General features: G+C 40.8%; 1 protein-coding gene across 1 annotated transcript in view; it reads left to right on the forward strand.

Moving 5' to 3' along the window:
* EDARADD (EDAR associated via death domain) overlaps window positions 1-12,168 on the forward strand; it is a 66,288-nt gene that overhangs the window by 21,638 nt on the left and 32,482 nt on the right. The window contains exon 4 of the mRNA XM_019953686.2: window positions 4,576-4,634. Coding sequence (XP_019809245.2) covers window positions 4,576-4,634 — 59 coding nt within the window. The remainder of the gene's footprint in view (window positions 1-4,575; window positions 4,635-12,168) is intronic.

The raw sequence follows: 12,168 nt of genomic DNA on the forward strand, positions 1-12,168 counted from the left end.
GGGAATGCAGTGCCATGGTTTGATCCATCTGAAATCTTTTTTTTGTTTGTTTTTATCATCTTGAGTGTGATTTCCTGTTTTAAGAGAAAAAGATTGTTGCTTAGCAGCCTGATAATACAGTAACTGTACTATAACTGTTTCTTCAATAATTTAAGTTTTACAAAACCTCAATTAAAACAATGGTGAGTTGACAAGTAACATGACTATTAAAAACCATACTCTAGACCTTTCCTCTGTCTTTATTCATGGGGTCGAAGAGCATTATTAAGCACATAATTTTTCTCCAAGAAATACATGATCTTAAATGTAATGAACCATGTCTGGAAGTTTGATAACTTACTCCAACATTTGCATTTGATAATACAACAATTTAATATCTGCAGTATTTTGTTAAAGATATCTTTTGTTAAAGATAATGGAGCCAATATCAGTGTTAAATGATTATGGTAATGTTCTTGTTGTTTTTAGGAACACAAAGCCCACATAAATTAGTGAAGAGGCTAGTTTATAGATTAAAAGTAAATGTAATCGAATTATATTAAGTACAGATTCAGATTCTGACACATAAGTGAATTCTAGGGGGCTACTATATTTAAAGAGATCCAACCAGTTCATTCTAAAGGAAATCAGTCCTGGGTGTTCATTGGAAGGACTGATGCTAAAGCTGAAACTCCAATACTTTGGCCACCTCATGCGAAGAGTTGACTCATTGGAAAAGACTCTGATGCTGGGAGGGATCGGGGGCAGAAGGAGAAGGGGACGACAGAGGATGAGATGGCTGGATGGCATCACGGACTCGATGCACAGGAGTTTGAGTGAATTCCGGGAGTTGGTGAAAGACAGGGAGGCCTGGCGTGCTGCGATTCATGGGGTCACAAAGAGTCGGACACGACTGAGCAACTGAACTGAACTATATTTAATAGAGGAGTCATTTGTAATTAGCTTGAACCATTTCCGTATGATTAAAAAGTCCTCAAAATATATTTTCTTAAGAAAAGAAGCATGTTTCACAAAATCTTCATCCTAATTCTAGTATATTCCTAGTTTCCCTACGGACAATGTAACACTGTTCCTCAACATGGTCCAAACAAAAATGGGTCTGAATTTTGTGCTTTTTACCGTAAGTCAACTGTAGGCATCCAGTGTAATTTCAGTGATCAGCATATTTTTGAGGTAAAACATGTGATAATACTTGTTTTCTTGGGAACAAATGTGTAGCTTCTGCCTCCCCTGATTTTAGAGATTTCAGGCGGTTCATTATGTCAAGTGTCTGCTATAGGTTCTCTGTGAGAGTCTTTGGAGAAGGCAATGGCACCCCACTCCAGTACTCTTGCCTGGAAAATCCTATGGACGGAGGAGCCTGGTGGGCTTCAGTCCATGGGGTCACTACAAGTAGGACATGATTGAGCGACTTCACTTTCACTTTTCACTTTCATGCATTGGAGAAGGAAATGGCAACCCACTCCAGTGTTCTTGCCTGGAGAATCCCAGGAACGGGGGAGCCTGGTGGGCTGCCGTCTGTGGGGTCGCACAGAGTCGGACATGACTGAAGTGACTTAGCAGCATGAGACTCTTTAGGCACTAAATTCAGGACTCATTTAAGATTGGGGTTCAGTTTATTTCATGAATTCCTATATCTTATAGAAACTACTGGCTTGAGAATTCTAGAAGGAATGTGGCTCTTCACATTTTGAAAGAAAAATGTCTTTTGAAAAAAAATTCTGATATTTCAGCAGCTATTCCTAGTGAGGGGAAATTGCACAAAAATATATTTGATTTAATCAAAATTTTATCACCTTCATTTTTCTCTGAGTTTCATTGTCCAAAAAAAATTATATAGCGAATGTAAAGTGAAAGAGAAATAGACTGATTTTATTGTTAATAATTTTGTGTAATTTGAACTTCTACATGGGTGATATTTGGAAATTTTTGTTAATAAAATGTAGCAGTTCAGTTTGGAAAAGTTAGGAGAAAATAAACAAGTACTGAGGAAATCATTAAAATAATTCGGGTGTTCGGGTTTGTCCATAGCCTGTAACAAAAAAAACCCAAACGAACTTTATGGCCAACCCAATAAAAATGTCTGCCCCGAAACCAGCAAGCCAATGTATTGTATTTTATGATTTCTCATTTTGCCGATTAATTGATGGTATTTTGCTATTAAGTTTGTTTTAAAATGAAACTAAAAACCTCTCTCGTCTGCGTGATATGATGTTACCTGGTCCCACTCATCCCACCAGCTCACTGCCTCCCACCCAACCTTGACTCAGACTCTTGGCAGTCTCCTGTTACAGCAAACCAACAGTTAAAGCCCCTCCCCCAAATTATAATCCCCTCCCCCAGTACAAAGGTGACCATTCTAGAAACTTCTTTACTGGAGGGTGGATGGGAGTGAGAAGGATACGACCACAGGAGTGTTTGGGAGGCCATGTAAGAAAAGTTGCCTTTTAATTTCAAGTTAACATTGTGTTGGGAAATAAAAAGCCCTGCCTTTTCAAAAGTGCTCGGGTAACCGTGATGACACTGGCCATTGTGAGGGGCTTCCCAGGTGGCGCTAGTGGTAGAGAACCCACCTGCCAATGCAGGAGATATAAGAGACCTGGGTTTGATCACTGGGTTGGGAAGATCTCCTGGAGAAGGGCATGGCAATCCACTCCAGTATTCTTGCCTGGAGAATCCCATGGACCTGGCAGGCTACAGTGCATAGGGTCACGTAGAGTTGGACACAACTGAAGCAACTGAGCATGCCCAGCACGCACAGCCATTGCAAGAATTAATATGACTGAAATCAAATGTCTGTCACTGTGAAAAATCACTTTAGTAGGATGCATCTGAATTCTATGGGGTGCTTGTTAGGTGTCCGATTTCTGGACTCCCCGAAGTTCCAAACCAGAAAGTCTGGAGGTAGAGCCCAGGAATCTGTATTGTTAACAGACAGTCAAGTGATTCTCATGCAAGAGAACTGGAACTGTATCATGAGGAACACAAGCCTAGGTGAGATCTCCATTGCTCCAGCTTAGAAAGATATGGTGTAGGGATTTCCCTGGTGGCCCAGTGGCTAAGACCCTGTCCTCCCAACGCACAGGGGCCGAGTACTATGCCTGATCAGGGAACTAAATCTCTCATGCTGCAACCAAAGATCCTGCATACTGCAATTAAGAACCAGTGCAGCCAAATAAATTTAAAAAAGAAAAAGATACCATATGGAATCTTAGTAAAAGACCGTGCTTTTAGTTTAAATTTCACAGATAATAATATTAAGGGAAAATGACCTTTGAGTCAGAATCATGTAGGCAGCAATAAATATAGCCCCTTACATGAACAAATCTATCAGCTCAGTCTGTAGTAGGTCAATGCATGTTACAGAATGTGAAAATAAATAATGGATGAATCAATCAATCTGTCATTCAGTCCTAACTTTTGAACCTTGAGTTAAGTGATTCTCTGTGTAAGGCTTTATAACTCTAAAATTTTACATGCCACTAAACTTTTGTTTCATAGTATACTGTATTTCTGTCAGCTTTCAAGGTTAATATGATACTGAATTCTATGGTTAAAGAGTAAAATCTAATGGAAAAACTCAGCTTTTTTTTTTTTTGCCATACCACATGACATGTGGGATCTTAGTTCCCCGACCAGGGAAGGAACCTGTTCCCCCTGTAGTGAAAGTGCAGAATCTTAACCACTGAACGACCAGGGAAGTCCCCCAGATCAGCTTTTAATGTATTTGTCTTCACCACAAATTGGGGAGCTATGAAGTTAACACATACGTAAGACAGCGTAAGAATGGAATTTCCTTCCTCACAATTAATTATGAGAAGTATTAGATGTTTCACATGTCTATCATGTTCCTTTGACTTTCACTGGCAATCCCCACTTTAGAACTGAAATGGTTTCAGTTTGACTTTTAGGAGGCTGAGCTGTCAAGATAAGTATTATCCCACTCCCTGATCTCTGAAGGGCTTAGTAAACTGTCAGTCAAACAGCCAACACCGTGGAACCTGATGTAAGATGATCAGAGGGGAAAGTTTGAATCACCTCCTGTTCACTACGTTGGCCAGGGAGGGATCCTGCCATGGGGTTATGAGGATGGCCACGCACAGGACATCTGGCAGGTGAGACTGACAGCAGCTTATGAGTCACGGAGCCTCGTGGCCTGGGGGAGGACGATGCTGCACGCCATGCAGGGTCATACAGGGGCTGTGCTTGGGAACAGAGTGAGCAACCAGGGGCTGCGGGCGACAAGGCTGTCCTGTAAACGGGTGTGTGCCCCAGGGCTCCTGGAAGGATGTAATTGTCTGAATAACTCAGTGGTCTGGCAGGGAACCGAAACCCACAGCTCAGGAATAAGCAAGGGTTGTGCCTGATCCCCTTGAGAAGGAGAATTGTTTAGCTGGGGTCTTGTCCACAGGAGCAGAGCGAGGAGGGGAACTTGTAACTGGGCCGCTCAAGGTCCTCCTGGTTTTACCAGATGTAAACAGAACGTAATATTAAGTCTTCATTTTAGGCCTTATACTACAGAGCATGTGCTTTCTTCATCAAGCTGAGCATCTTTTTTTTTTCTTAAATCCATAGAAGAGGAGTGTGATCCAATTACTTTGAACTGCCCAGCAAATTCCGATGTGCAGCACCAGGTAAGAATAATGCCAGTTATATTTTTACCCCTAGGCACATGGTAATCCAACTAGAATTTATTTAGTAATTATCTTCTAGAGCTTTAAAAATAAAGAACAGGATCTTTGGATAATAAGTGTGGAAATGATCTTTAAGCATCCCAGTAATGTGGTGTGTCTATATAGCTTCTGTGACTTTTAGTAACTGGGTAGCTTTACTCTACTCTTTGAAATAAATATTATCCATATGCCAACAACAGACCATCAGTGTTATTGAGTTAGAAAGGAAAGTTGCTTTCTTTTGCCTGTCATTGGTATGCAGTGGACGGGAACTTTTTCTTAAAGCCTCAACAACACTGGGTAGTTTCAAGACATTTTTGTAATGTTTTATAAAACTTTTACTTCATTCAGATACCAAGTTTTAACATATTATTTAATTGTCCTTTTACAAAATACAGCTGTTGTTTTCTGCTTTTAGAAGAATGCTTGTTTTTTGAAACTTCAGATCAGACAAAAATGTACCAAAATGTTGAGAATCACTTGGCACCTTCTACTATTCACCTTGCAAAGGACAGTAAGTCCCCTACATAGGAATGAGATCTGTTCTGAGAGCGGTTTGTAAGTCTGATTTGTTTATAAGTCCAGCAAAGTTAGCCTAGGTACCCAAATAACATAATCGGCTGTATAGTACTGTACTGTAATCGTTTTATAATACTTTTCACGCAAATAATATATAACAAAGCAAACACGAAAAATAAAACATTTTTAACCTTACAGTATGGAGAAGGCAATGGCACCCCACTCCAGTACTCTTGCCTGGAAAACCCCATGGACAGAGGAGCCTGGCAGGCTGCAGTCCATGGGGTCGCTAAGAGTCGGACACGACTGAGCGACTTCACTTTCACTTTCCACTTTCATGCATTGGAGGAGGAAATGGCAACCCACTCCAGTGTTCTTTCCTGGAGAATCCCAGGGACAGGGGAGCCTGGTGGGCTGCCGTCTATGGGGTCGCACAGAGTCGGACTCGACTGAAGCGACTTAGCAGCAGCAACCTTACAATATAGTACTTTGAAAAGTACTGCAGTATATAGTACAACAGCTGGCGCTTCTTAGCACTACCATCTGTATCACCGCTGCTTTTACGTTTGCTTCCGACATCCTGGGCTTGAAATAATGGTACTGTACTCCTGACTGCATACAGTCCTGTACAATAAAGCACACAAAAGCACAGCCCCTTGTAGAAGATGCACACACGTGACCATGTACATCAGACACGTGAACTAATTTATGTGATTGGACATGTGAATGCACATTCACATCTTTGAAAGTTCTCAACTTGAAGGTTTGTATGTAGGGGACTTACTGTACATCCTTCCAGAAGCGTCTTTGGGTCACCGTGTGCTTCAGTTGCTTCTGATACTTTCCAGTCTATCTCTGTTTACTCATTCAAAGCTCATTGACAAAACTACACAATTCCTCACTGTAACTATAGTTAGGACATTAAAAGTCTCAAAAAGGATGTCTTGCCTAAAGACAGACTGCCTGGGTCCTGCTCTCTCTGTAATACCAAGTTAATTGTTAACAAGACTGATTTGAAGCTTGCCTTGCCCGGAGAATCCTATGGACAGAGGAGCCTGGCAGGCTGTGGTCCATGGGGTCGCAAAGAGTCGAACACGACTGAGTGATTAACTTTTTTTTTTTAGTCTTGCTGTTAAAGCATCAGCCAGTAATAAATCAATAATACTGATATTCTTAGATAATCAAGTCACTTTTGTCGTAGACTTATACAGTAGTTGATAAGATAAGCAATTTTAACCATAAACACAGTTCTCTTGAAAACTGTCAGTGGTGCTACTTCTAACTTTAACTTGGCAGTCTTTAGTCACCAATTGGAAATACCATTTTCTTATTTATTAATCCTGATAATTAATCCTGATTAATCCTAATCAAGCATTTTCCTTGGAATTATAACCTGATGCTGGACTTCGACAGTGACTGAATTTCAACTATTTTAGTGAACTTAAATGGCAACCCACTCCAGTGTTCTTGCCTTGAGAATTCCAGGGACGGGGGAGCCTGGTGGGCTGCCGTCTATGGGGTCGCACAGAGTCGGACATGACTGAAGCGACTTAGCAGCAGGTTCACTGAAAACTTAGTATAAGTTTTTCCTTTCTTACAATCCTTAATTTGTTTAACAAAGTTTTGCTCCTCACATTTTTTTGCGACAAGATACGAGAATGTTATGTTGTTTATTTAGCGTTAGGGATTTTCCAAAATCATATAAGATTAGATACAGAATATGTTTTAGGACACTGTTCAGTATATTTTCTAATTTTAGTATTATGGTTCTGGTTTGATCAAGTATAGACTATCTTCAGAGATGGAAAAAAGATTTTTCAACTGAAAAAGCAGGGTGCGTGCTCAGTCACTTCAGTCGTGTCTGATTCTTTGCAACCCTGTGGACTGTAGCCCACCAGGCTCCTCTCTCCATGGGATTTTCCAGGCAAGAATACTGGAGTGGGTTGCCATGCACTCCTTCAGGGGATCTTCCTGACCTGAGGATCAAACTCATATCTGCCTGCGTCTCCTGGATTGCAGGCAAATTCTCTACCCAGTGAACCACATGGGAAGGTCCCCCACCCCAAATAGGGGGACTTATTTGAGATTTTTATTTAAGTTCTGTTTTAAAACAGGATGTCATATATTCCTATAAAAAGTAGCACTTTTTATTTCCTATAGAAAGTACTACTTCAGTTGGTTATTTCTTTGAATAATCTGTAGGACTTGTTCTAACCGCTAGGTATCCAGAAAGAATCTTTGAAACCAACTTGGCAGTTAGAACAAAGAAAACTCACTAGGGGAGAAATGTTAAAAAAAAAACAACAACACAACACTTCATTTTCTGTAGCTCAGACTTTAAAAGCAAGTTGAAAATACATTCTTTAGAATATTTATCATTTGCTGTTTCTTTGATTTTTCTAATTTATAAACTAAAATCCATTTCTATGTAAGACCTAAATTTTAACCAGGTTTTTTGAATGATGTCAAGGGAAGACATTGTGATGTCCTGTTTATCAAAAGTGGAAAACTGACATCTCATAAAATTTCATAAAGAATCCTTTTCTTTTAGTAATTTGAAATCAATACCCCAGCGATTAGAATTATCCTACTTGTCCAGTTTGTTACAGTTGGTACTTACCAAGTCTGTGTCCTGAGCTTCGGTATTCTTAGATGTGTAATACTCAGGGTGGGGGTTGAGGCAATGGGGGGAATAAGGAGGAGACCAGACCCAAGCAGAGCTTCTAGACTTGTTGAACAGCAGTGTACACAGCTTAGATTCTAGATGTGGCTCTGGTTCAGCTGTTTAAAAAAAATTTCATGGTTCTTTATGTTTATAGAAAATATTTCCCAGAACCTTTAAATCAAATAATAAAATTTTAACTACAGGCACACATGTGTGGCAAATGATAGCAGAGCAAAATTTGTTTCAGTTTTTAGTTAAGAATCCATGCCAAGAGGAGACCAAGATAATAAGAAAAATAGTAACTATGAGGATGCTAAGTTGGAGTTAGAGGTTATGAAAAAATTACTTTTTCCTCTGTTTATGCTGGTTATTTGGTTTTACCAAACTGTAATTTTTTTAAGTTTTAAAAACCACATTAAATTATTGATATTGGTAGGGTATTATTGATATTATATTGATACCATACCATATTGATATGGTATTATTAGTGTGATACTAATATACGATGTTGCTAATAAGGAAAACCACCGTAAGGTATATAGGAATGCTCTATATTATCTTCTCAAATTTTCTGTAAATCTAAAATTATTTTGAAACATACATACACACACACATATAATATTTTTTTTTAATTTATTTTTCTTTTTTGGCTGTGCTGCACAGCATGTGGTATCTTATTCCCCTGATGAGGGATGGAAACCCCACCCCTTGCAGGGGAAGTACAGAATCTTAACCACTGGACCTCCAGGGAAGTCCTGAAACATACACATATTTTAAAAACCAAACTAAATAGAATTTGGAATCTAGAAAAATGAAAAAACTCATCCAACATTCCACCACTCTAATATAATTATTTTTGTCATTTTGATGTATTCCTTATATATTTTTATCTGGATAATTATTTTTTAAAAAACCTGTTTGCAGACAATTTTGCATCTTGCTTTTGTTGTATAATATGATCTCACAAGTTTTCATCCAGTTTGAAAACTGGATCTCATTTCATCCAGTTTGAAAACTGGATCTCATTTCATCCAGTTTGCTGCACGGCCTTACCGTCCATCAATGGCTGCATGATACTGTCACCTCTGATATTTACTGATCAGAGAAATAGACTTGAGGATGTGTGCCTAGGGGCAGGGTGAGAGCAGGCCTCATAGAAGGAATGCTCTGAGGAGAGTCAGCGACAACTAACTTTGCCTGGTGCTGAAGTATTGGCAGATTGAGGCAGTGAGGCTGGAAGATCATTTGGATCCAGGACCCTAGAACCTTAAATGCCAGAAGGAGGCAGATGGAAGTATTGGTGGCTTTCAGGGATGGTTATGTGACCAAATCTGGGACCCTCGGGAACTGGAGAGAGATGAGACTCGGCCTGTGAGCAGAGAGGGTGCTACTAACAATTTCAGTAGAGGATTAAGGGGGAAGATAAGATTTGTGTGTTGTTAGGATTGAGAGTGGGAGATGGGTCAGATGGTAAAGAATCTGCCTGCAATGCAGGAGACCTGGGTTTGATCTCAGAATCAGGATCCCTTGAAGAAGGGAATGGCTACCCACTCCAGTATGCTTGCCTGGAGAATCCCATCTACAGAGGAGCCTGGCCGGCTACAGTGCATGGGGTCGCAAAGAGTTGGAAATGACTGAGCGACTTTCACTTTTCAGGATTGAGAGTTGTCTGTTTATGGACTGCAGAAAAAGGAGATTGAAGTCTGTAGAGTTGAGATGTGTGGCAGGAAGTGATTGGTTTAAGATGCCTGCTTCAGGAGGTTACAGTTGAAGCCCGAGAGGAGGATGGGACTGTCAAGGAGAGAGTCCTTGTTGAAAAGCAAAGAGAGGTGCCAAGGATGGAGCCTTGAGGAACACTTCCATCTGGAGTCCAGAGGAAGAAAAGGAGCTGAGAGGCAGAAAGAGGAGTGGCCAGAGAAGAACGCTGTCTTTGGTGGAGGCATCTGTACTTTGCAACACTTTCCTGGTTTATACTCAAATGTTTGCTGATGGTCTCATTGTCTCTCCCCACAAGCCAGGGACTCCTATGTCTTTTGGCTCATAAGTGTATCCTCAATGCCTAGCACATAGTAAGTCTCAATATATGTACGTTGAATAAAGACAGAAAAAGGTCAGGGTTGGATGTTGCTTCAATGCCAAGGAAAGTAGTGTCAGCAGCATCTTGTAGTCAAGGGCAGGCCCTACAAAGACACATTTGCATTTGTCCTTACTTTCAGGAAGGACCTTTTAGGAAGGAACTCAGTTATAGGGACAAAAACATAATTACAAAAGGCTTGAGGAGTGAGTGGGTGATAAAGTGTCAGATTTACTAAGGTAGCAAGGAAAAGTAGTAAGCTTTTATTTAAAGCTGTTGGAAAACATGGCAAAAGTTTCTTTTTCTAAGGGTGGGGAACAACAGATTTTAAAGGATATGGTGTCACCAGGAGTGTAGAGATTAAATGTTAAGAGGGAAAAGAGAGAGAAGTCGAATAATTAATGGGATTTGTTTTCCCTGGGAAGGCAGAGAGGATTAATTTTCTTAGCAACTATCTACCAATAAGTCCTTAGCATTTTCTATTGGAGAAGACACAGCACATTGATTTCCCTCAAGGAATTTGTAATCTGGCAAATGAGATATATGTACACCTATGTTAGATAAATAAAGATACCAAAAACACAGAGAGAGGAGTTGTATTTTAAAAGTAAGAACTTCAACTCTTTTTCGGAGGTAAGATGAAAAGAAGGATTAGATGGGAGAAAGATAGAAACTTCTTTTTTAGATGTAAAGGCAAGTGGTTGAGTTGAGTTCAGTTCAGTTCTGTCACTCAGTCGTGTCCGACTCTTTGCGACCCCATGAATCGCAGCACGTCAGGCCTCCCTGTCCATCATCATCTTCCGGAGTTCACTCAGACTCACGTCCATCAAATGGGTGATGCCACCCAGTCATCTCATCCTCTGTCATCCCCTCCTGCCCCCAATCCCTCCCAGCATCAGAGTCTTTTCCAATGAGTCAACTCTTCGCATGAGGTGGCCAAAGTATTGGAGTTTCAGCTTTAGCATCATTCCTTCCAAAGAACACCCAGGACTGATCTCCTCTAGAAAGGACTGGTTGGATCTCCTTGTAGTCCAAGGGACTCTCAAGAGTCTTCTCCAACACCACAGTTCAAAAGCATCAATTCTTCAGCACTCAGCCTTCTTCACAGTCCAACTCTCACATCCGTACATGACCACAGGAAAAACCATAGCCTTGACTAGACCAACTTTTGTTGACAAAGCAATGTCTCTGCTTTTCAGTATGCTGTCTAGATTGGTCATAACTTTTCTTCCAAGGAGTAAGCGTCTTTTATTTCATGGCTGCAGTCACCATCTGCAGTGATTTTGGAGCCCCCAAAAATAAAGTCAGCCACTGTTTCCACTGTTTCCCCATCTATTTGCCATGAAGTGATGGGACCAGATGCCATGATCTTTGTTTTCTGAATGTTGAGCTTTTAGCCAACTTTTTCGCTCTCCTCTTTCACCTTCATCAAGAGGCTTTTTAGTTCCTCTTCACTTTCTGCCATAAGGGAGGGGTCATCTGCATATCTGAGGTTATTGATAATTCTCCCGGCAATCTTGATTCCAGCTTGTGCTTCTTCCAGCCCAGCATTTCTCATGATGTACTCTGCATATAAGTTAAATAAGCAGGGTAACAATATACAGTCTTGACGTACTCCTTTTCCTATTTGGAACCAGTCTGTGGTTCCATGTCCAGTTCTAACTGTTGCTTCCTGACCTGCATGTAGGTTTCTCAAGAGGCAGGTCAGGTGGTCTGGTATTCCCATCTCTTTCAGAATTTTCCACAGTTTATTGTGATCCATACAGTCAAAGGCTTTGGCATAGTCAATAAAGCAGAAATAGATGTTTTTCTGGAACTCTCTTGCTTTTTCGATGATCCAACGGATGTTGGCAATTTGATCTCTGGTTCCTCTGCTTTTAGTCAATGTCAAATTTGAGTTGTGCCTTGAATGATGACATGTGGATGGAGCAGGAAGAAAGGAAATCCAGCAAAGATATCAGGTTCTAAAGAGTTTGTTCCATTCATATAGCACTGAGGCCATAGGCCTTCTTGAACTTGGTAGTGGTGTGACAGTGTTTGATAAATGGGAAATAGATTGCAAGAGGGTAGATGATGACACTTCCATCCATCCATCCACCCACCCACCCATCCATCCACCCACCCACCCACCCATCCATCCAGCCAGCCAGCCACCCACCCATCTATCCACCCACCCATCCATCCATCCATCCATCCATCCACCCACCCATCCATCCACCCACCCACCCACCCACCCA

Source organism: Bos indicus, chromosome 28 (genome assembly GCF_029378745.1).
Source record: "Bos indicus isolate NIAB-ARS_2022 breed Sahiwal x Tharparkar chromosome 28, NIAB-ARS_B.indTharparkar_mat_pri_1.0, whole genome shotgun sequence".
Lineage (NCBI taxonomy): Eukaryota > Metazoa > Chordata > Mammalia > Artiodactyla > Bovidae > Bos > Bos indicus.